Raw genomic sequence first — 25114 nt, 5'->3', positions numbered from 1 at the left:
AAATACTAGCCGATATGGCTTCTCTGTTTATTGGTGTATCCAGCCAGACGTTTGGTGGAAATTCACATGAATTCTCTCAAATTATCATTTTGTTGCAGCACCCCGGATTATCCGATATGTGCTCTCACCAACGTCTACGAGATTCCAACAGAAGTATCATATTCAACATCTTGATTGGTCCGTATTTGCCTCAAGATACATCAACCTTGACCAAATACGCAAAGGCGTCGTTACACTGGTTTACCAGACAATTAGTGAGCCCATTGGTTTCTGAATACCTGCATGCTTCAAGTTTTTCTTATGGGTAAGTGTTGCCTTGAGCCACCAGTTAAAAAATATACGAGATTAGTTTGGGTAGGGATTTATACAGTGGTATACTGTGCCACCGTTTACATTTATGGTATGTGGTCGATACAAAGGCTACAGTTGTATACAGTCACTCATGTTCTTGAAAGTGTCCAAAGGACTGTTGGATATGGCCCAGAGCCGTAAAATTGTTTTGGCAACAATCACCGTTCTCTATTCAGTAAATGTTGTAATTTTATGCCTCCAGTGGTATTTCATCAGTTGGTCTTACGCTACCCATGGAGACACAAAGGATTCTATCTTCTGGGCGTATCTTGAACCTCCTATTTGGTTTATTGAAGCGCTGAACACGAGCCAAAACGTGGTACTTGTAATTGAAGATGGACTTCTGGTCTGTGAATTATCCCACTCTGGAGAAATGCTGATATTTGTTATAGATTTGGAGGTGCTATCACGTATGGGGTCAATCGTTGAAGATTGTAGCAATGTTACTGTTATTATTATTTACAGAGTCTGGTACGTTAAAGTCATGCGCATACAGCAAAGATTAAATCGACTGCATAGCTCTCGTTATCACTGCTACCGTGCTTAATTCATTTACTCCAATACTCGTCACCAATCAAGCAGGGAAAGATATGATCAACCATGTTGATGAAGCGTTCTCATTCACGTGTCTTGCCACTACGTTCTTCACCACATTTCTCATAGGATACAGGATTTACACTGTCTCCAGGAATACGAACCGATCGATTTCAAGATACAAGCATATTTTTACTACCATTCTTCAATCGGCTGCGGTGCATGTACTACTTCTGCTTGTTCAAGCGATATCTCCGTTCAGCCCTATATTCTACGACATTCAATCACGGTGGTCACAGGTAGATGAGTATATTAATATGATTGTATACCTGGCCTCGGTATGTATATTGTTAGCTTCTTATATGGTACTAATCTCTCATCAGCTTGGTAGGGACTTGCACCGACAGTAATGGTGTTGCATCTTGCCGTTGTAAACGAGACCGACACTGCAACGTTTGCATCGAGCACTTTGATGCATCTCCCCGCTATGGAATTTGATAATTGTCTCGACCGAAGTACACACGCTGCCGACATAGAGCGCAGAGTTTTAATGTCTCGACCCGAGGATCCCGTAAATGCTCACAGAGCTATCGAGCAGGAAAAATAAGCAAATGAAGACACCTTGTTGTCTGATAGCGTCCCTGAGTTCCGACGGAGACTCGTATTACTGAATAATTCAAATTACGTACCTTTCTTGAAGCATGCATATAGGCTTGGGGGAGGGAATAATCAAAAGTCAGACAGAACGTCAAAGAGACAACGACGGAGGCGGGGTTGGTATTGAACTCAACTTTACATAACATCTGATATATGCTTACAGACCGAGAACAAATTCCGCAGAGACACCCAATCAGAGACGCTACCAAGCAAGATTGCATCCAAATTGAAGTCAAAGTTCGAGGCAGAGTCAAGTCTAAGAGTCGAGTGTGAACGGATGATAAACACGATCAAGTAGAATGCCCGACAAGTTTTGTGTTCACCATGTGACCCCGCTGCATGCCAAACTCATGATGGGTGTCTAGCTTTCTGTCTAAAGACACCTAGATAAACGCATGGATTGAAGAAGAACCAGCCTTGGTCCAGGCACCTAGAGCACATATCCAAGAAGCAGCAGAGAAAAAAAATCCAATAACCTGCTTTAAGTTTCGAATCCGAGTATAAGTTCGATCGCGGAAGCAATACAGCGGAACGTACCTGCTGTTGGATTGGCCTTGAGGAGATATTGAAGATATATTGCCAGGTACCACATACGAACAAAGAACGATGAAGGACTCAACGCGCCGGCACAGAAATGGATTGTCAACATCACAAACCGCACCGCCTGATGGGTGGGCGCAGCGCAGCGTATGTATGGACAGGCGAATTGAACAACAATTGGCGCGAGGGGATAAGTTCCGGGTACGTGTATGAGGGTGGTGTATTCGGAAGTCAGCCATAAAGAGAGGGGGGGACAAGGAAAATGGTGCAAAAATATGAAAAAATGAACACACCCACAGTCCGTACGCTCCTGCCCTTTCGCATTCTATAAACCACATAGACGAACATGCCAACCCACCGCCTCACGAACCGTCGCCGCCGCTCCTTTCATGCCCTCGTCAGCTACAACCCCACCAAGTAGCAACTTTCACACCAAACGTCACTCCCGTGTCATACACTGCTGGAGTCCCCGATAAAGACGCCGACAGAGACGTGCTGGATCCATCTCCCACTCGAAGGAAAACTTTATCTGGGAGCTACGTGAGTTGAAAGTCCAACAAGATAAAGCAGCGCACCATGCCATCGGCCGCCCCGTGAACCACAAGAACAAATACGGCAACAACATAACAACAACACCCTTTGGCATGAGATGCACCACCACCACCACCACTGGGGACTCGAAACGCAGGTAGAAACATTCGACGACCGAGAGGATGACAGGCGCTGCGACGAGGTTGCGGCGTTGCATTTGGGGGGGAAGAAGGGGAGAAGAAAGAGCGCGAGCGTGAGTTGTGGAAGATGGAAGGATATGATCTGGATATGGACGCTGGGCAAGCGACAACCTCTCGACAGCTCTCGACGCCGAATATTGAATGTTGAATACGCATATGAACCTTCCCAATGTCCTACAACCCGTCCGTCCCACTCCCAAACGAATGGTAAGCTCACAACTTCGCTCAATTCGCCAACTTCACACAAGGTGCCTGTTCTGGAATTGCACTGCTTACACTCCCGGCTTTTACAACCCTCTGGCGCCCCGTCTCCTCTGTCGGCTTGATTGCTTGCTTTAACACACAATCAACCAGCTCGTTCTCGTTCTCCCACAACACACATGCGAGAGCGAATGGGAATAATGGTGCGTGTGGTGAATATGATTTCCTCCCAATTCCAGAAGTCACACCCGCCGGATCGTCCTTCCTTTCCACCTCTCCCTCAGCCTACTCACCTTCACTCGATCCCGCCTTCCCAAACAAGCATGTATACCACCATGCACATCACCTCTACAACCACATTTTCAACACCAATACACCACCCGCAACCAACCCCTCTCCCTCTCCTACCCTTCAAGACGCAGCTTACGCCCCACTCATCACCCGGTCTGGGCAGCGGAGAGCGAGTTCGGCGCAGGGTATCTTAATCCCTAAAACCGATGAACGGAATGGGAAGAATGGGCGGGGTGAATGGGATGAACGGGTTGGGTGGGTTGGGATACGAAGTCGAAGCGTTCATGCAAGGTGACACCGTATTTGACTACAACTCCATGTATTCTCCATAAACATGAACGTGGGAACCGTCCAGTGCAACCGAGCCCCCTCCCCGACGTTGAATCCGGCCTCTTCTCCAATTTCTCATTCCTGCGTCTACCACCACCACTACCTCTCTTCTGCGTCGCAATCGTCCTCCTCTTCGTCTCCCCCTCTTTCTTCCTTAGCTAAACCCACCGCAGCCTCTCCACACTCGCACTCGTACCCCATGTCCTTATCGAGGCTGAACACAGAATTCACCTTTTCACTCACCGACCTCCCGCCCGACTCCGCGCTTTCCCCATCCTCCTCACAATCTTCCTCAGGTGGCACGTCACCTTTGAGTACAGGTGGAGTGGTCATCGTCCTCGTCGGCGTCAGACAAGAACATTGTGAAGGCGAAGAGAAGACAAGCGACCCCGAATGCAAGGCTTCCAAGCCTCGATATGAGCGCATATATATACCTCGACGCACACCTTAACGTTGATGGGTTATATTCGAATGATGCGTATGCGTTTTACGGACATTGGGGAGGAGGTGTAGACGTTGAGGGTGTGGATCATATCGAGGAGCGGAGTGAGAGTGTTGGCAGGAGTGTGGGAGTAGTGGCAGGAGCAAAATTATCGTGCGCGTAGTGTACGACACCCTGATTGCTCTCTGTCGTCGCTCGTCGTTCGTCGTTCGCATTTCGCATTTGCACTCGCATTTTGTCACATCCGCTCGTATGATCTGTAGCCTCATCCCTCGCTTTCGATTTCGTCTCTTGTCCTACCTCGTCCCCTGCTCTAGCTCCACACTCCCACACCCTTTACCCTTAACCACCCTCGGCCGTCCGTTCAATATTTCGTGTCTGAAAATCACGTTCGGTTCCGTCTTTGTGCCTTATTTGTTCTTTAGATTTTTTGTTGTCTTGTGCGGTTAACATGTTGTACGGTTGACAAAGGATTTCCGCGCTGAACGAAAGACAAGTCTGCCCCTCCCTGGATGCTAATGAAACAAAGTCCGTTTTTTGAGCAACAGAATCGGACGCAGGCAGCGCACTAGCTATATAGATGCATATGTACCCTTCCAAATGCGGGAAATATCACACCTGGTACACACCCACCACCCGACGCATACACCCGCATACAGGTAATCGATGCCGAAGTGCATATATGTCGAGGTAAGTCGAAGCCGAATTCTCCGCTGCCAGGTCGACCTTGTGTTCGTATTGACGCTCTCCGTGTTCCGCTCGTATTTCCTGTGTTCTCGGGTAACGGCACTGTATGGGTAAAACTGAAAAGTAAGAGTGCGCGATACTCGTTATAAAGGAGTACAAACGGGTCACTCACCACTCGTTGTCAGAGAGTACAGATAACCAGATGAGAAGGGGAGGTTCCGGAGTCGTGGAGCCAAGCGAGGCCATGTATGGTGAGTGTGAACGTTGCAATGAGGATCGACAACATTAACGCAGCGGAGTGGGTGCGTGGGAGTCGGAGTAGGTGTTGTAGAGGAGACTCAATGGGCTGACGCACACGCGCATACACCAAACACCTCCACTCAGACAATTGCTCCGCTTCTCAATAGCACCCAACACATCTGCATCAACACCTAAAGGTGCCACGACCCTATATGTATCCGTTCCCGCGCCAACGACAACGAAGCGCTTATATACGTCAATATCGAGTCTTGTGAGCCTTTAACGTCTGGCATTTCCCCTCTTGATCTCGCCCTTGCTTGAGCCGGTGTCCGACTTCTAAAGGACAAAAATGAGGCGGGTTCGAGGCCGATACATGGCGTCCCAGGCAACACATCACCGGTACGCAGAAGGGAGGATGCACCAGACGAAGAGGGCGGGGACTGGAGAGCGCGGAGTTGGCGGGCTAGTTTCGACTTCGAGTCTCAAAAGATTCACTAAGACAGAGTGTGCATGCGAGTGGTGTGGAATATTGGGGCGGGTGTAAATGGTAAGATTCAGGGTCGGAATCGACGTAACCGACATACGCTGCACGCAGTGCTGGACCAATCTAAGGGGGAAAGAGGCGTCATTTGAGTCACGAATAAGAGGGAAAGCGAAGCGCAAATGATAACAATGGAACACTTTTCTTTTTATGGCTCGCCGTAGTGAACCTGTTTCGACCAAAAGTGATGCTTGCGCTGCCGTTGACGAGGAAGAGGCAATGATATATTTTGCGGGCCTCGCAGAGCATTCATGTCGTGAGTATCACTGAGAGAAACCACGGGTGTCTGTCCACGATTAGTTGTGGTTACCGTGTATGGAAAATGTTGCACCTGAATACTGTTGCGAGCTCACGGCGCTTGACGAGAAACATGTGCGTAAGGTAAAAGTCAAGCAAAAAAGCCCAGTGCACAACAAGAACAAACAAAACAAACGCCTCTTCTTCGCCTTCCACCACTACCACTAACAACAATTCGAGACCCAAGGAGTACCAGCTGGCGACGGAAGGGGATGAAAAGATATCCGTTGAGTTAGCTGCACTGTTGTTAGAAGGGAAGAAGGGGAAGGAGCTGACTAGGGCCATGCGTGATCTTAAGAGGAAGCGCAAGCAGGAAAAAGTGAGTTTGCAGTCCTTTGGCCGTCTCACCTTCGACGCACAGTTCCCCAACCCGGCCATGTCATTCACGAACAAAACAAACAAACGGCAAACGTGAATACAATTTCGGTATACCACTTCTTATTCACACCTACTGGATCATCGCTGCTCGCACGTCCGCCTCTTCCATTTATTCCAATTCAATCCCGCCGTCCCAGCAAAATCATAACACAATCATCCAACGCCCAATGCACCACCCTCAATCCTGCCCGCTACTGCAATCCACGAACAAAACGACACGCGGCACTTTGCCCGCAGACACAATAACTTCTTTTTGCAAGAGAATCTTTGCTGGGTGATGTGATATGTGATCACTCGTTGACGGATATGTGGATCTGGGCATGGGGTGAAGGCCCGGGTGTTGGAAATATGGAGAAGATTCCGTGCCGGCTTCCAGACGGTGAGTCAAAGCTCTCGTTTCGTTCTTCCACATCAGGCTCTAATTCCACTACCAACGCCACTCTTTCTCGGTAAGCTCCGGTGGGTGCCCCCTGGCCACTGCACGAGATTGAGGCGTGTTGCGCGCAATACGAGGTGAAGTCCAGTATGCCTAAAGGTAATAAGATCAATATGGGGTGGTCTGGTTGACGTGGGGGGGATGTTGTGGATGTCAAGGTTCGTGGGTATAGGCCGATGGTTGATGCCATGCACGGCATATCGTGGGAACGCGCACTTGTGCGCATGCGCTCGTAGCGCGACACGGCTTATCAGAGCGCAGTGTTAGCGGGTGTGCGGATGTTCGGGTGTGCGGAGGTCAGATGGTGGGCTTGAAGAGGAGGATAGCGCGCGTGACTATCATTGACCCCTTGCTTTTCCTGTCCATCTGATTGGCCCTCCTCCTTCCTATTTCTTTTACATCACACTTTGTCTTTCTTGTTAGAATTGCCGTCATCTCCGTCTCCGTACTCCGTAATCCACAATATCCATTCAACAATCTCCGCGCTCTTCATCGCATCCATCCACCTACCCTTCATTGTCCGCTGCAGCCTCCACGCTAGGCACATGTGCTGTATGATACCATGCATCGGGGTCGCACGCATCTCCATTGCATCTTCCCCCTCATGTACATGAGGTGTACTGAGATGTCTGTCTGCCTGGTATTGTCAGTTACACCGCCTCGTCATTGCATCCGCGGCTCGAGAAAGAGTTCAGCTACTGTATGACGCAACTCTTGCTCGACTCCCCGCTCTTCAAGTTTACCACCACCTCCAATGGCAGTGTGCTTTATCATCTGCTGTGTGTACTACTCTCTATTCATTCCCCACTATACTACTTGACCCTCCCGCACGCCGGATGCCTCTCCTGGTCCTCCCATTTGTCGTGTGAACTCTACCTTGATCCGTTCCTTGCACAGCGTAACGCAGAGGGCAGCTCTGTCCAAAGCGTGTTGATGCATGTGTGCGCCATACGTATCCGTTTTATGTGGGCGATGGGTTGGATGGCGTTCTGAAAAAAATGGGTGTGAGAGCACAATGCGTGGGGTGTGATTAGCCGGAGTGGATCAATAATTGCCTGGTATCGCTTCCAGTTCTGATGATACGTGGATGGGAATATATCATATGTTGATGGTATGTCGGTCACTATGGAGAAAGACCGGACCACTACTGCAAGAACGAGGCCTGGTTCAATATTCAAGGTAAACCTGGGGCACAGGAAAGAACTCATGGGTGTAGAGACCATTCGTTTGCATTGTAGCAACGCAGGATTTAGTGAGGTGTTGAAGCGCAGCTATCTATGATAAAGTCAAAGATACATTTGGATCATTTTTTGCAAGGTAACGTCAGGAGGAGCATGTGCTGCATGATTATTTTGCAAGGTCTATTTATACTGGTTTGCGCTCTTCCCAACATCATTTCACAAGACGTTTTTATCAAGTCTGATGTGCTTCTACCTGATGATATATAATTAGAAATGCTCCTCATTTCATTGAAAAATACAAGCAATGTTCCAAGCTACTAATCTTGTTCATGATTTTGTGACTACACAACGGCAAGATTACTCGCTTTGCAATACCAGGGAAATTATTATTTGGAGAACTACGATTGGATTGGATAGATATTTGATGGCTCCACATCAACAAACGTGGTGAGATGGGTTTGACAGACATGATCTTGATATTGTTCTTTTTTTGGAAGAAACGGATGAGTAATTGTGAGCAACAGAATGTCCCATTTTTGTATATAATGTACGAATTGGAATACGACTCTGTCTAACCCATCAATCATGTCTATTGACCCTGGGTTGACCGAAGAGGCATACTATGTACGTGCTTCGGATATCAATATGCCTTTATTTCGTAGTTTCTTCATCGGTAATGCTCATATCCTGTTATTACCTTACTGCAGAAATTTAATCCAACACGTCACAGGGGTTTACACCGCGATTTATGTGTTGGCGATGAATACATGTTGTTTACAGCCATCTTGACCTGGTATCAGCACTCTAATGTTCTCGTTTGCAGTACCAAGGGGACCATCAAACACTAGTCATCGGGTTTAGGGTTTAGGGTTTAGGGTTTAGGGTTTAGGGTTTAGGGTTTAGGGTTTAGGGTTTAGGGGGGGAGCGAGCACCGAGCGAAGCGAGGTGCGAGCGACTTGTTTAAACTGTGAGTTAAATGGAAAGAAGGCCAGAGGGCTGTTGGGGGGTACCAACAACCAGCCCTTTCGTCTTTATAGACTCTTCAGTGGCTATTCTTAGAAGGAATGTTCTAGACATCCGATGACAGCGCGTGAAGTGATGCTGTGCAGCTGTCATGTATCTTACCGACTATCACAAATCTGTCAATGTTTATTGTCAAGTTAGACAGGTCTCTGATGAACAGAGTGTCACGGGTCAATGTGGCACATGGTAACCTGTCAAAAGTGGATCCAACACTTTTGTTCTTTGACATCGTGGGTTATTGACTGTGATGTGAATCACATGGATATAGATTACTCTGGTTACGTGGCTCCGAGTAACCGCGACATGGGAATATTCACATGTCAAGAGTATAAATAGCTTACCTGGGTCCTTACCTAACAATCAATTGATTGATTGTTGTGAATCTTAATTGGACAGTTCATGATCCGGTCCATCAAAAATGTTTCCACGGTACTAAGGAACTTTTCCCGAAGTACTAAGTAACTTTTCCCATGTACTAAATTAGATCCGGCCCTTCACAATCACATGCCGTTCGGAAGTTCACACGCCTACCTTACTTCCTACTAAGGTTAGACTTAGTTAGCTTAGGGTTGGGGTTAGGTTAGGGCTTAGGGTTTAGGGTTTAGGGTTTAGGTTTAGGTTTAGCTATTTAATCCAATGTGTTGCTTGTAAGTAGATGTTTGTTACTTTATAGCAATGAATACTTACGGTTAGGGTTTTTTTCTAATGCTTTACGCCTTAAGCGCTAGTATTCTTTTCATCGGTTGTAAGATTTGGATATTCTGCCGAATTCTGGATGTTCCCTCTCTTGTGAGATTGAACGTCTATGAAGTATTATCTCGTTATCGCTTTCGATACTTATCTGTTCAGCAGCTTCAACTAGAGCAGAATGATAAGTTTCATTAACGTTTTGAGTTTCGGGAACAACACCACCTTTTTCGGCAATGTCTTCATCCAGTTTACGAAAAACTGTTTTCTTCCACACATTTGCAAGGTCGAAAAGATTAGTATTGCGCTTTCGCGATACTATCCAACGACTTCCGAGTAGTCCTATCTTCCTCAAATCCGGTACGAACTCAGTTTCTCCGTCCACGAGGATCTGTGTGAACAGCTCCGGGCGAACATCATCGAGGTCGTGAACGTAATTTGGATCTGGTTTGATAAGGGGTCTGGACGAGTCTACACTATACAGACCTTTCTCGGCATGTTCATACCATGCCGACCAGTACTCGGTAACAGTTTTTCCAAGTTCAGCAGCTGAAAACCAATTCCATACCTGATCAAACCTGGTTTTAAGTACAAGAATGGATTCGTCGTGCTCTGCGATTCGTAAAGCGAATCGCTTTTCCCAACGTTCTTGTATATTCTTCTTACACCAAGACATGACTAGGTTTTCGGGATAACCGCGCATCAAATAGAGAGCGTTAAGGTCTCTAATTGCTCCAATGTAGATTTCCTTGGTACTACATAGCACGGCTAACCTGGATAACTCTCCAATGTAAACGCCACGTTTGACGTCTAAAGGATGATGTGATACCCATGGAACTCGTTCTCGGTTGTTTCCTGTCTTGACAAAAGGCTTCCAATGAAGTTTTCCAGACTCCTTGAATATGAAAGCATCGAGAAATTGACATCCCGACGAGGAAACAGCCCATTCGATAACACAACCATCGAACTTTATTGTTTCTTTAATTAAATTAAGTGCAAGTGCTTCGGACTCGGCGTAAACAATTGCAAAACAATCGTCGATGTACCTTCCATAGAAGGCCACATTAGGGTGGTCTAAGATTTTTGACTTTATTTCAAAATGGGCTCCAAAGAGGTTAGCAAGGTCCGGAGAATCCGCGACGCCCATTGCGAGGCCATTTTTTTGTCTAAAATATCTAGACCCATGTTGTGTTATCAATTGCGTATTGCCAATCTCGATAGCACGTTTAAAGATGCCCAATTTAACCAAGTTATTCTCTAACGAATTTGGATTAATATGGGCTAATGCAGTGTTTTCTTCCGAAGCATTGAGTAACCATTCCTCGTACATACTACAAACGATTTCGATGCACAAGTCCAACGGAATATTGGGATAGAAAGCAACTACATCCCCGGTGACAAAATACCATTGTCGTTTGGGGTCTATACGCAATTGGCTTAATCTCGTAAAGAGATCCTTCGTTCCGTGAATGATTGAAGGAGTCGATTTAATAATCGGCTTAAGCTCTTTTGATACAAACTTGGCTGCAGGATTAAATACTACAGAGTGACACGGAATTATGGGCCTAAATCCAGTAGGTTTCTTGTGGATTTTAGGTATACCATGAAATTGAGGATACTTGAACGATGATCCGTCTTCCGGTACATTCGATAGAAAGAATCGAGACAACCCAAGTTCAAATAGAAACAGATGTTCATCTTCGACGGTACGTGCAAGAGTTTGCATCTGGATCATTTTGCTCTTCATTACTTCTTGCGCAACTTCGAATTCTAACTCTTCATAGTTACGTTCATCTTCAAGAAGATTGAGCTCATTCCTTAATATCCAGTCGCGTTCAGACACCGCGAGGCCAAGATTCTTATCTGTCATCGTAATAACATAGTTGTTATCGATAAGAAACTTACGGATCTTGTCCCTTTTAGGAGAGAACGCGTGCTTTCGCATCTCCGTAAGGGCTTCTTCCGGGATACTTGCGATCGTGCGTTGCACGTACCGACGTCCCATCGAAAGGCCAAGTTCCATGTATTGCGGTAATACTGGAGGTTTCTCTTTCTTTTTTGAGCTTACTCCGTAATCTGGATCAAAAGGTTTGTTCATGCCTTCCTTAAACAAAAAATAGATACGCCATCTTATTCTTCGTTGAAAATCATTCCATGCTTGCATGATCAGACTTTGAGAAGGCAGAGTAAAAAACATATAATTGAGTCCGAGCGACAAATCATTTGCTATATCTACAGGGACCACCACACCAGGACTACAGTGTACACTACTACGATACTGGCCAGCCAACAAGAATGAGATCGGCGTATGTAAGTGTACAAAAGAAACTGCGTCTGTTTTAGTCATGGTGAGTATATCGTCAGGAATAGAGTTGGGGAAGGCGGGTCTTACCGACGTAAAAGGTACTACATTAGACCGCGCGTCTAGGCTCTTGCCTTTCCCTTTCCCTTTGGATCGTTCTTGACGGGAGCTCTCCCCTTCCCTTTCTTCTTGTTGTCGACCTTGTTGGAAGCCTTGGTTTGGGGCTTCTTCTGCGAAGGCGTCGACGAGGGTTTGAATTTCGAAGGGCCAGCTTTCTTGGCCTGAGGTTGAGGAGCCTTGGACGAATTCTGGCCAGACAAAGTCTGGGTAATTAGAATAGTAATTAGTATCCAGAATTATGGGTGAAGGGTTACGAGAACTTGCCTTCTTGCCCACAGATCCAAGGTTGAGCTTCTTGAGACGTGCATTCAAGCCCTTATCAATAAGGGATTGAATCGATGGACCTGGTTTGGTCGCATCGGCCATCTCGACATCGGCTGTTGCCGCAGTCGACCGCTTTTTCTCAATCTTGATTGCCAAAGCGCGGTGGCGCAAGTTGACAATCTGTTTGATATGAGAGAAGATGGCTGGCAAAATGGTTTGCAATGCGCTGCATTCAGCCTTCTTCTGCGGTGACACTACCCAATCTGTTATTCGACGAACTCCCTTGTTGTCTGTAGAGAAAACGGGGAGCTTATAGCTGGATTTGCGATCATCGTAAGTTGTCTTAACGATGAGGGCAGCAGCTTCATAACAGTTATTGAGTGCGCATTTATCATCCCAAAAGGCCAGTTCGTCCTTTTTCGCCTGAATGGCGCCGTCGTTGATTGCCTTTTGGAAGACATCACGAGCGGTGGAGAACGTAGAGGAAACTCGAAGAGCTTCCGCTGACCCGGCATCCGCGAATTCCTTCGTAAGTTGGAACTCGGGAGCCTTCACCCGAAGGCGATTGGGGGTGTTGCCTGCGCTAACGGCAAGTTCAAGGCGCTCGAGGCTAGCCTTGACTGTTTCCCTCTTATCGCACCACGATGCGAGGTTGAGGAGAAACTCCCTAAGGGCAGCACGATAGTCAAAAAAGACGCAGTCTACAATCTGGTCAATGGAGCGGCACTCAGCTATTTTCTTGATGACGACAGTGGCCAACTCGTCGATGAGGGCGTTGTGGCGGCCAGCTTCGTCGTTGACGCCAAAAACTGTGTTGTTGACGACAGCCTGGGTGAGTGCGTCCAGGGTGGGGGACATGGCACGAGAGAAGGCAGCAGAGTAAGTGGAAGACATGGTAGCTGTTGGGTAATAGCAAAGTCGTTGGGTTTAGGGGGGGAGCGAGCACCGAGCGAAGCGAGGTGCGAGCGACTTGTTTAAACTGTGAGTTAAATGGAAAGAAGGCCAGAGGGCTGTTGGGGGGTACCAACAACCAGCCCTTTCGTCTTTATAGACTCTTCAGTGGCTATTCTTAGAAGGAATGTTCTAGACATCCGATGACAGCGCGTGAAGTGATGCTGTGCAGCTGTCATGTATCTTACCGACTATCACAAATCTGTCAATGTTTATTGTCAAGTTAGACAGGTCTCTGATGAACAGAGTGTCACGGGTCAATGTGGCACATGGTAACCTGTCAAAAGTGGATCCAACACTTTTGTTCTTTGACATCGTGGGTTATTGACTGTGATGTGAATCACATGGATATAGATTACTCTGGTTACGTGGCTCCGAGTAACCGCGACATGGGAATATTCACATGTCAAGAGTATAAATAGCTTACCTGGGTCCTTACCTAACAATCAATTGATTGATTGTTGTGAATCTTAATTGGACAGTTCATGATCCGGTCCATCAAAAATGTTTCCACGGTACTAAGGAACTTTTCCCGAAGTACTAAGTAACTTTTCCCATGTACTAAATTAGATCCGGCCCTTCACAATCACATGCCGTTCGGAAGTTCACACGCCTACCTTACTTCCTACTAAGGTTAGACTTAGTTAGCTTAGGGTTGGGGTTAGGTTAGGGCTTAGGGTTTAGGGTTTAGGGTTTAGGTTTAGGTTTAGGGGGGGAGCGAGCACCGAGCGAAGCGAGGTGCGAGCGACTTGTTTAAACTGTGAGTTAAATGGAAAGAAGGCCAGAGGGCTGTTGGGGGGTACCAACAACCAGCCCTTTCGTCTTTATAGACTCTTCAGTGGCTATTCTTAGAAGGAATGTTCTAGACATCCGATGACAGCGCGTGAAGTGATGCTGTGCAGCTGTCATGTATCTTACCGACTATCACAAATCTGTCAATGTTTATTGTCAAGTTAGACAGGTCTCTGATGAACAGAGTGTCACGGGTTTAGGGTTTAGGGTTTAGGGTTTAGGGTTTAGGGTTTAGGGTTTAGGGGGGGAGCGAGCACCGAGCGAAGCGAGGTGCGAGCGACTAATTTAAACTGTGAGTTAAATGGAAAGTAGCCAGAGGGCTGTTGATTGTTATCAGCAGCCAGCCCTTTCGTCTTTATAGACTCTTCAGTGGCTATTCTTAGAAGGAATGTTCTGGAACATCCGATGACAGCGCGTGAAGTGATGCTGCGCAGCTGTCATGTATCTTACCGACTATCACAAATCTGTCAATGTTTATTGTCAAGTTAGACAGATCTCTGATGAACAGAGTGTCACGGGTCGATGTGGCACATGGTAACGGGTTTAGGGGGGGAGCGAGCACCGAGCGAAGCGAGGTGCGAGCGACTAATTTAAACTGTGAGTTAAATGGAAAGTAGCCAGAGGGCTGTTGATTGTTATCAGCAGCCAGCCCTTTCGTCTTTATAGACTCTTCAGTGGCTATTCTTAGAAGGAATGTTCTGGAACATCCGATGACAGCGCGTGAAGTGATGCTGCGCAGCTGTCATGTATCTTACCGACTATCACAAATCTGTCAATGTTTATTGTCAAGTTAGACAGATCTCTGATGAACAGAGTGTCACGGGTCGATGTGGCACATGGTAACCTGTCAAAAGTGGATCCAACACTTTTGTTCTTTGACATCGTGGGTTATTGACTGTGATGTGAATCACATGGATATAAAATACTCTGGTTACGTGGCTCCGAGTAACCGTGACATGGGAATATTCTCATGTCAAGAGTATAAATAGCTTACCTGGGTCCTTACCTAACAATCAATTGATTGATTGTTGTGAATCTTAATTGGACAGTTCATGATCCGGTCCATCAAAAATGTTTCCACGGTACTAAGGAACTTTTCCCGAGGTACTAAGTAACTTTTCCCATGTACTAAATTAGATCCGGCCCTTCACAATCACATGCCTTTCGGAAGTTCACACGCCTACCTTACTTCCTACTAAGGTTAGACTTAGTTAGCTTAGGGTTGGGGTTAGGTTAGGGCTTAGGGTTTAGGGTTTAGGGTTTAGGGTGGGAGCGAGCACCGAGCGAAGCGAGGTGCGAGCGACTAGTTTAAACTGGGAGTTAAAATGGAAAGAAGCCAGAGGGCTGTTGGGGGATCCCAACAACCAGCCCTTTCGTCTTTATAGACTCTTCAGTGGCTATTCTTAGAAGGAATGTTCTAGACATCCGATGACAGCGCGTGAAGTGATGCTGCGCAGCTGTCATGTATCTTACCGACTATCACAAATCTGTCAATGTTTATTGTCAAGTTAGACAGGTCTCTGATGAACAGAGTGTCACGGGTCGATGTGGCACATGGTAACCTGTCAAAAGTGGATCCAACACTTTTGTTCTTTGACATCGTGGGTTATTGACTGTGATGTGAATCACATGGATATAGATTACTCTGGTTACGTGGCTCCGAGTAACCGCGACATGGGAATATTCACATGTCTAGAGTATAAATAGCTTACCTGGGTCCTTACCTAACAATCAAACAATAGAATGATTGATTGTTGTGAATCTTAATTGGACAGTTCATGATCCGGTCCATCAAAAATGTTTCCACGGTACTAAGGAACTTTTCCCGAAGTACTAAGTAACTTTTCCCATGTACTAAATTAGATCCGGCCCTTCACAATCACATGCCGTTCGGAAGTTCACACGCCTACCTTACTTCCTACTAAGGTTAGACTTAGTTAGCTTAGGGTTGGGGTTAGGTTAGGGTTTAGGGTTTAGGGTTTAGGGTTTAGGTTTAGCTATTTAATCCAAAGTGTTGCTTGTAAGTAGATGTTTGTTACTTTATAGCAAGGAATACTTACGGTTAGGGTTTTTTTCTAATGCTTTACGCCTTACGCGCTAGTATTCTTTTCATCGGTTGTAAGATTTGGATATTCTGCCGAATTCTGGATGTTCCCTCTCTTGTGAGATTGAACGTCTATGAAGTATTATCTCGTTATCACTTTCGATACTTATCTGTTCAGCAGCTTCAACTAGAGCAGAATGATAAGTTTCATTAACGTTTTGAGTTTCGGGAACAACACCACCTTTTTCAGCGATGTTTTCATCCAGTTTACGAAAGACTGTTTTCTTCCACACATTTGCAAGGTCGAAAAGATTAGTATTGCGCTTTCGCGATACTATCCAACGACTTCCGAGTAGTCCTATCTTCCTCAAATCCGGTACGAACTCAGTTTCTCCGTCCACGAGGATCTGTGTGAACAGCTCCGGGCGAACATCATCGAGGTCGTGAACGTAATTTGGATCTGGTTTGATAAGGGGTCTGGACGAGTCTGCACTATACAGACCTTTCTCGGCATGTTCATACCATGCCGACCAGTACTCGGTAACAGTCTTTCCAAGTTCAGCAGCTGAAAACCAATTCCATACCTGATCAAATCTGGTTTTAAGTACAAGAATGGATTCGTCGTGCTCTGCGACTCGTAAAGCGAATCGCTTTTCCCAACGTTCTTGTATATTCTTCTTACACCAAGACATGACTAGGTTTTCGGGATAACCGCGCATCAAATAGAGAGCGTTAAGGTCTCTAATTGCTCCGATGTAGATTTCCTTGGTACTACATAGCACGGCTAACCTGGATAACTCTCCAATGTAGACGCCACGTTTGACGTCCAAAGGATGATGTGATACCCATGGAACTCGTTCTCGGTTGTTTCCTGTCTTGACAAATGGCTTCCAATGAAGTTTTCCAGACTCCTTGAATATGAAAGCATCGAGAAATTGACATCCCGACGAGGAAACAGCCCATTCGATAACACAACCATCGAACTTTATTGTTTCTTTAATAAGATTAAGTGCAAGTGCTTCGGACTCGGCGTAAACAATTGCGAAACAATCGTCGATGTACCTTCCATAGAAGGCCACGTTTGGGTGGTCTAAGATTTTTGACTTTATTTCAAAATGGGCTCCAAAGAGGTTAGCAAGGTCCGGAGAATCCGCGACGCCCATTGCGAGGCCATTTTTTTGTCTAAAATATCTAGACCCATGTTGTGTTATCAATTGCGTATTGCCAATCTCGATAGCACGTTTAAAGATGCCCAATTTAACCAAGTTATTCTCTAACGAATTTGGATTAATATGGGCTAATGCAGTGTTTTCTTCCGAAGCGTTGAGTAACCATTCCTCGTACATATTACAAACGATTTCGATGCACAAGTCCAACGGAATATTGGGATAGAAAGCAACTACATCCCCGGTGACAAAATACCATTGTCGTTTGGGGTCTATACGCAATTGGCTTAATCTCGTAAAGAGATCCTTCGTTCCGTGAATGATTGAAGGAGTCGATTTAATAATCGGCTTAAGCTCTTTTGATACAAACTTGGCTGCAGGATTAAATACTACAGAGTGACACGGAATTATGGGCCTAAATCCAGTAGGTTTTTTGTGGATTTTAGGTATACCATGAAATTGAGGATACTTGAACGATGATCCGTCTTCCGGTACATTCGATAGAAAGAATCGAGACAACCCAAGTTCAAATAGAAACAGATGTTCATCTTCGACGGTACGTGCAAGAGTTTGCATCTGGATCATTTTGCTCTTCATTACTTCTTGCGCAACTTCGAATTCTAGCTCTTCGTAATTACGTTCATCTTCAAGAAGATTGAGCTCATTCCTTAATATCCAGTCGCGTTCAGACACCGCGAGGCCAAGATTCTTATCTGTCATCGTAATAACATAGTTGTTATCGATAAGAAACTTTTGGATCTTGTCCCTTTTAGGAGAGAACGCGTGCTTTCGCATCTCCTTGAGGGCTTCTTCCGGGATACTTGCGATCGTTTTAATAACGTACCGACGTCCCATTGAAAGGCCAAGTTCCATAAATTGCGGTAATACAGGAGGTTTTTCTTTTTTCTTAGAACTTACTCCATAATCTGGATCAAAAGGTTTATTCATGCCTTCTTTAAACAAAAAATAGATACGCCATCTTATTCTTCGTTGAAAATCATTCCATGCTTGCATGATCAGACTTTGAGAAGGCAGTGTGAAAAACATATAATTTAAACCGAGAGATAAGTCGTTTGCTACATCAACCGGAACTACAACACCAGGACTACAATGTACACTAGATCTATACTGGCCAGCCAATAAGAAAGAAATTGGGGTATTGAGGTGTACAAATGAAACTGCGTCTGTTTTAGTCATGGTGAGTATATCGTCAGGAATAGAGTTGGGGAAAGCGGGTCTTACCGACGTAAAAGGTACTACATTAGACCGCGCGTTTAGGCTCTTGCCTTTCCCTTTCCCTTTGGATCGTTGTTCTTGACGGGAGCTCTCCCCTTCCCTTTCTTCTTGTTGTCGACCTTGTTGGAAGCCTTGGTTTGAGGCTTGCGTTGCGAAGGCGTCGACGACGACTTGGGTTTCGAAGGGCCAGTTTTCTTGGCCTGAGGTTGAGGAGCCTTGGACGAACTCTGGCCAGACGAAGTCTGGGTAATTAGAATAATAATTAGTATCCAAAGTTATGGGTGAAGGGTTACGAAAACCTGCCTTCTTGCCCACATATCCAAGGTTGAGCTTCTTAAGACGTGCATTCAAGCCCTTATCAATAAGGGATTGAATCGACGGACCTGGTTTGGTCGCGTCGGCCATCTCGACATCGGCTGTAGCCGCGGTCGACCGCTTTTTCTCAATCTTAATTGCCAAAGCGCGGTGGCGCAATTTGACAATTTGTTTGATATGAGAAAAGATAGCCGGCAGTATAGTTTGCAGCGCACTGCACTCGGCTTTCTTTTGCGGCGACGTTACCCACTCTGCTATGCGACGAACTCCCTTGTTGTCTGTAGAGAAAACGGGGAGCTTATAGCTGGACTTGCGGTCTTCGTAAGTTGTCTTAACGATGACCGCAGCAGCTTCATAGCAAGAAGCGAGTGCGCATTTATCCTCCCAAAAGGCCAGTTCGTCCTTTTTCGCCTGAATGGCGCCGTCGTTAATCGCCTTTTGGAAGACGTCACGAGCGGTGGAGAACGTAGTAGAGACTCGAAGAGCCTCCGCTGACCCGGCATCCGCGAATTCCTTCGTGAGTTGGAACTCGGGAGCCTTCACCTTAAGGCGATTGGGGGTGCTGCCTGCGCTAACGGCAAGTTCAAGGCGCTCAAGGCTAGCCCTGACTGTTTCCCTCTTGTCGCACCACGATGCGAGGTTGAGGAGAAACTCCCTAAGGGCAGCGCGATAGTCAAAAAAGACGCAGTCTATTATTTGATCAACGGAGCGGCACTCAGCTATTTTCTTGATGACCACAGTGGCCAGCTCGTCGATGAGAGCGTTTTGGCGGCCTGCTTCATCGTTGACGCCGAAGACGGTGTTGTTGACGACGGCCTGGGTGAGTGCGTCCAGGGTGGGGGACATGGCACGAGAGAAAGCAGCAGAATATTGGGATGACATAGTGGCTGATGGGTGATAGCAAAGTCGTTGGGTTTAGGGGGGGAGCGAGCACCGAGCGAAGCGAGGTGCGAGCGACTAGTTTAAACTGGGAGTTAAAATGGAAAGAAGCCAGCGGCTCGTGATTTTTTACGGGCGTGGACCAGTGCAAGCAATGGGCGCTACCGTACAGGCAAACGATCACTACATACCGCTCATGACAAAAGAGCAGGCTATTGCCTATTAAGTCCTTTACCAAGGGACACTCTCATGCCATTGGACATGGCAGGCTAATACCCTTTAAGCCCTTTACCAAGGGTTTAGGGTTTAGGGTTTAGGGTTTAGGGGGGGAGCGAGCACCGAGCGAAGCGAGGTGCGAGCGACTAGTTTAAACTGGGAGTTAAAATGGAAAGAAGCCAGAGGGCTGTTGGGGGATCCCAACAACCAGCCCTTTCGTCTTTATAGACTCTTCAGTGGCTATTCTTAGAAGGAATGTTCTAGACATCCGATGACAGCGCGTGAAGTGATGCTGCGCAGCTGTCATGTATCTTACCGACTATCACAAATCTGTCAATGTTTATTGTCAAGTTAGACAGGTCTCTGATGAACAGAGTGTCACGGGTCGATGTGGCACATGGTAACCTGTCAAAAGTGGATCCAACACTTTTGTTCTTTGACATCGTGGGTTATTGACTGTGATGTGAATCACATGGATATAGATTACTCTGGTTACGTGGCTCCGAGTAACCGCGACATGGGAATATTCACATGTCTAGAGTATAAATAGCTTACCTGGGTCCTTACCTAACAATCAAACAATAGAATGATTGATTGTTGTGAATCTTAATTGGACAGTTCATGATCCGGTCCATCAAAAATGTTTCCACGGTACTAAGGAACTTTTCCCGAAGTACTAAGTAACTTTTCCCATGTACTAAATTAGATCCGGCCCTTCACAATCACGTGCCGTTCGGAAGTTCACACGCCTACCTTACTTCCTACTAAGGTTAGACTTAGTTAGCTTAGGGTTGGGGTTAGGTTAGGGTTTAGGGTTTAGGGTTTAGGGTTTAGGTTTAGCTATTTAATCCAAAGTGTTGCTTGTAAGTAGATGTTTGTTACTTTATAGCAAGGAATACTTACGGTTAGGGTTTTTTTCTAATGCTTTACGCCTTACGCGCTAGTATTCTTTTCATCGGTTGTAAGATTTGGATATTCTGCCGAATTCTGGATGTTCCCTCTCTTGTGAGATTGAACGTCTATGAAGTATTATCTCGTTATCACTTTCGATACTTATCTGTTCAGCAGCTTCAACTAGAGCAGAGTGATAAGTTTCATTAACGTTTTGAGTTTCGGGAACAACACCACCTTTTTCAGCGATGTTTTCATCCAGTTTACGAAAGACTGTTTTCTTCCACACATTTGCAAGGTCGAAAAGATTAGTATTGCGCTTTCGCGATACTATCCAACGACTTCCGAGTAGTCCTATCTTCCTCAAATCCGGTACGAACTCAGTTTCTCCGTCCACGAGGATCTGTGTGAACAGCTCCGGGCGAACATCATCGAGGTCGTGAACGTAATTTGGATCTGGTTTGATAAGGGGTCTGGACGAGTCTGCACTATACAGACCTTTCTCGGCATGTTCATACCATGCCGACCAGTACTCGGTAACAGTCTTTCCAAGTTCAGCAGCTGAAAACCAATTCCATACCTGATCAAATCTGGTTTTAAGTACAAGAATGGATTCGTCGTGCTCTGCGACTCGTAAAGCGAATCGCTTTTCCCAACGTTCTTGTATATTCTTCTTACACCAAGACATGACTAGGTTTTCGGGATAACCGCGCATCAAATAGAGAGCGTTAAGGTCTCTAATTGCTCCGATGTAGATTTCCTTGGTACTACATAGCACGGCTAACCTGGATAACTCTCCAATGTAGACGCCACGTTTGACGTCCAAAGGATGATGTGATACCCATGGAACTCGTTCTCGGTTGTTTCCTGTCTTGACAAATGGCTTCCAATGAAGTTTTCCAGACTCCTTGAATATGAAAGCATCGAGAAATTGACATCCCGACGAGGAAACAGCCCATTCGATAACACAACCATCGAACTTTATTGTTTCTTTAATAAGATTAAGTGCAAGTGCTTCGGACTCGGCGTAAACAATTGCGAAACAATCGTCGATGTACCTTCCATAGAAGGCCACGTTTGGGTGGTCTAAGATTTTTGACTTTATTTCAAAATGGGCTCCAAAGAGGTTAGCAAGGTCCGGAGAATCCGCGACGCCCATTGCGAGGCCATTTTTTTGTCTAAAATATCTAGACCCATGTTGTGTTATCAATTGCGTATTGCCAATCTCGATAGCACGTTTAAAGATGCCCAATTTAACCAAGTTATTCTCTAACGAATTTGGATTAATATGGGCTAATGCAGTGTTTTCTTCCGAAGCGTTGAGTAACCATTCCTCGTACATATTACAAACGATTTCGATGCACAAGTCCAACGGAATATTGGGATAGAAAGCAACTACATCCCCGGTGACAAAATACCATTGTCGTTTGGGGTCTATACGCAATTGGCTTAATCTCGTAAAGAGATCCTTCGTTCCGTGAATGATTGAAGGAGTCGATTTAATAATCGGCTTAAGCTCTTTTGATACAAACTTGGCTGCAGGATTAAATACTACAGAGTGACACGGAATTATGGGCCTAAATCCAGTAGGTTTTTTGTGGATTTTAGGTATACCATGAAATTGAGGATACTTGAACGATGATCCGTCTTCCGGTACATTCGATAGAAAGAATCGAGACAACCCAAGTTCAAATAGAAACAGATGTTCATCTTCGACGGTACGTGCAAGAGTTTGCATCTGGATCATTTTGCTCTTCATTACTTCTTGCGCAACTTCGAATTCTAGCTCTTCGTAATTACGTTCATCTTCAAGAAGATTGAGCTCATTCCTTAATATCCAGTCGCGTTCAGACACCGCGAGGCCAAGATTCTTATCTGTCATCGTAATAACATAGTTGTTATCGATAAGAAACTTTTGGATCTTGTCCCTTTTAGGAGAGAACGCGTGCTTTCGCATCTCCTTGAGGGCTTCTTCCGGGATACTTGCGATCGTTTTAATAACGTACCGACGTCCCATTGAAAGGCCAAGTTCCATAAATTGCGGTAATACAGGAGGTTTTTCTTTTTTCTTAGAACTTACTCCATAATCTGGATCAAAAGGTTTATTCATGCCTTCTTTAAACAAAAAATAGATACGCCATCTTATTCTTCGTTGAAAATCATTCCATGCTTGCATGATCAGACTTTGAGAAGGCAGTGTGAAAAACATATAATTTAAACCGAGAGATAAGTCGTTTGCTACATCAACCGGAACTACAACACCAGGACTACAATGTACACTAGATCTATACTGGCCAGCCAATAAGAAAGAAATTGGGGTATTGAGGTGTACAAATGAAACTGCGTCTGTTTTAGTCATGGTGAGTATATCGTCAGGAATAGAGTTGGGGAAAGCGGGTCTTACCGACGTAAAAGGTACTACATTAGACCGCGCGTTTAGGCTCTTGCCTTTCCCTTTCCCTTTGGATCGTTGTTCTTGACGGGAGCTCTCCCCTTCCCTTTCTTCTTGTTGTCGACCTTGTTGGAAGCCTTGGTTTGAGGCTTGCGTTGCGAAGGCGTCGACGACGACTTGGGTTTCGAAGGGCCAGTTTTCTTGGCCTGAGGTTGAGGAGCCTTGGACGAACTCTGGCCAGACGAAGTCTGGGTAATTAGAATAATAATTAGTATCCAAAGTTATGGGTGAAGGGTTACGAAAACCTGCCTTCTTGCCCACATATCCAAGGTTGAGCTTCTTAAGACGTGCATTCAAGCCCTTATCAATAAGGGATTGAATCGACGGACCTGGTTTGGTCGCGTCGGCCATCTCGACATCGGCTGTAGCCGCGGTCGACCGCTTTTTCTCAATCTTAATTGCCAAAGCGCGGTGGCGCAATTTGACAATTTGTTTGATATGAGAAAAGATAGCCGGCAGTATAGTTTGCAGCGCACTGCACTCGGCTTTCTTTTGCGGCGACGTTACCCACTCTGCTATGCGACGAACTCCCTTGTTGTCTGTAGAGAAAACGGGGAGCTTATAGCTGGACTTGCGGTCTTCGTAAGTTGTCTTAACGATGACCGCAGCAGCTTCATAGCAAGAAGCGAGTGCGCATTTATCCTCCCAAAAGGCCAGTTCGTCCTTTTTCGCCTGAATGGCGCCGTCGTTAATCGCCTTTTGGAAGACGTCACGAGCGGTGGAGAACGTAGTAGAGACTCGAAGAGCCTCCGCTGACCCGGCATCCGCGAATTCCTTCGTGAGTTGGAACTCGGGAGCCTTCACCTTAAGGCGATTGGGGGTGCTGCCTGCGCTAACGGCAAGTTCAAGGCGCTCAAGGCTAGCCCTGACTGTTTCCCTCTTGTCGCACCACGATGCGAGGTTGAGGAGAAACTCCCTAAGGGCAGCGCGATAGTCAAAAAAGACGCAGTCTATTATTTGATCAACGGAGCGGCACTCAGCTATTTTCTTGATGACCACAGTGGCCAGCTCGTCGATGAGAGCGTTTTGGCGGCCTGCTTCATCGTTGACGCCGAAGACGGTGTTGTTGACGACGGCCTGGGTGAGTGCGTCCAGGGTGGGGGACATGGCACGAGAGAAAGCAGCAGAATATTGGGATGACATAGTGGCTGATGGGTGATAGCAAAGTCGTTGGGTTTAGGGGGGGAGCGAGCACCGAGCGAAGCGAGGTGCGAGCGACTAGTTTAAACTGGGAGTTAAAATGGAAAGAAGCCAGCGGCTCGTGATTTTTTACGGGCGTGGACCAGTGCAAGCAATGGGCGCTACCGTACAGGCAAACGATCACTACATACCGCTCATGACAAAAGAGCAGGCTATTGCCTATTAAGTCCTTTACCAAGGGACACTCTCATGCCATTGGACATGGCAGGCTAATACCCTTTAAGCCCTTTACCAAGGGGCGCCACATCAGCCATTACAGCCACAGGTTCATTTCCGGGTTAGGGTTTAGGGTTTAGGGTTTTAGGGGTTAGGGGGGGAGCGAGCACCGAGCGAAGCGAGGTGCGAGCGACTAGTTTAAACTGGGAGTTAAAATGGAAAGAAGCCAGAGGGCTGTTGGGGGATCCCAACAACCAGCCCTTTCGTCTTTATAGACTCTTCAGTGGCTATTCTTAGAAGGAATGTTCTAGACATCCGATGACAGCGCGTGAAGTGATGCTGCGCAGCTGTCATGTATCTTACCGACTATCACAAATCTGTCAATGTTTATTGTCAAGTTAGACAGGTCTCTGATGAACAGAGTGTCACGGGTCGATGTGGCACATGGTAACCTGTCAAAAGTGGATCCAACACTTTTGTTCTTTGACATCGTGGGTTATTGACTGTGATGTGAATCACATGGATATAGATTACTCTGGTTACGTGGCTCCGAGTAACCGCGACATGGGAATATTCACATGTC

General features: G+C 46.2%; 6 protein-coding genes across 6 annotated transcripts; 2 read left to right on the top strand and 4 right to left on the bottom strand.

Annotated features, from left to right (window-relative positions):
• Nucleotides 1–442: 442 nt before the first annotated feature.
• Nucleotides 443–1492, top strand: JR316_0002863 (uncharacterized protein; the record flags this gene model as incomplete). The annotated part of the gene is made up of 4 exons (XM_047888648.1): nt 443–697; nt 744–822; nt 871–1223; nt 1277–1492. 4 exons carry the CDS (start codon nt 443–445, stop codon nt 1490–1492), a joined length of 903 nt encoding a protein of 300 aa, XP_047751022.1.
• A 1490-nt stretch (nt 1493–2982) lies between these two features.
• Nucleotides 2983–4086, top strand: JR316_0002862 (uncharacterized protein; the record flags this gene model as incomplete). Its single annotated transcript, XM_047888647.1, has 3 exons — nt 2983–3020; nt 3168–3577; nt 3809–4086. The coding sequence occupies 3 exons, from the start codon at nt 2983–2985 to the stop codon at nt 4084–4086; spliced, it is 726 nt and encodes a 241-aa protein (XP_047751021.1).
• Nucleotides 4087–4645: 559 nt separating this feature from the next.
• Nucleotides 4646–5010, bottom strand: JR316_0002861 (uncharacterized protein; the record flags this gene model as incomplete). The annotated part of the gene is made up of 3 exons (XM_047888646.1): nt 4646–4649; nt 4711–4866; nt 4937–5010. 3 exons carry the CDS (start codon nt 5008–5010, stop codon nt 4646–4648), a joined length of 234 nt encoding a protein of 77 aa, XP_047751020.1.
• A 4586-nt stretch (nt 5011–9596) lies between these two features.
• Nucleotides 9597–13127, bottom strand: JR316_0002860 (uncharacterized protein; the record flags this gene model as incomplete). The annotated part of the gene is made up of 2 exons (XM_047888645.1): nt 9597–11651; nt 11940–13127. The coding sequence occupies 2 exons, from the start codon at nt 13125–13127 to the stop codon at nt 9597–9599; spliced, it is 3243 nt and encodes a 1080-aa protein (XP_047751019.1).
• Nucleotides 13128–18460: 5333 nt separating this feature from the next.
• JR316_0002859 (uncharacterized protein) lies at nt 18461–19619 on the bottom strand (the record flags this gene model as incomplete). Its single annotated transcript, XM_047888644.1, has 2 exons — nt 18461–18664; nt 18738–19619. 2 exons carry the CDS (start codon nt 19617–19619, stop codon nt 18461–18463), a joined length of 1086 nt encoding a protein of 361 aa, XP_047751018.1.
• Nucleotides 19620–23159: 3540 nt separating this feature from the next.
• JR316_0002858 (uncharacterized protein) lies at nt 23160–24318 on the bottom strand (the record flags this gene model as incomplete). The annotated part of the gene is made up of 2 exons (XM_047888643.1): nt 23160–23363; nt 23437–24318. The coding sequence occupies 2 exons, from the start codon at nt 24316–24318 to the stop codon at nt 23160–23162; spliced, it is 1086 nt and encodes a 361-aa protein (XP_047751017.1).
• Between the last annotated feature and the right edge of the window lie 796 nt (nt 24319–25114).

This window comes from Psilocybe cubensis, chromosome 3, assembly GCF_017499595.1.
Source record: "Psilocybe cubensis strain MGC-MH-2018 chromosome 3, whole genome shotgun sequence".
Classification (NCBI taxonomy): Eukaryota; Fungi; Basidiomycota; class Agaricomycetes; order Agaricales; family Agrocybaceae; genus Psilocybe; species Psilocybe cubensis.
The sequence above is the reverse complement of the archived record's forward strand: the minus strand, read 5'-3'. Positions and strand labels throughout refer to the sequence as shown.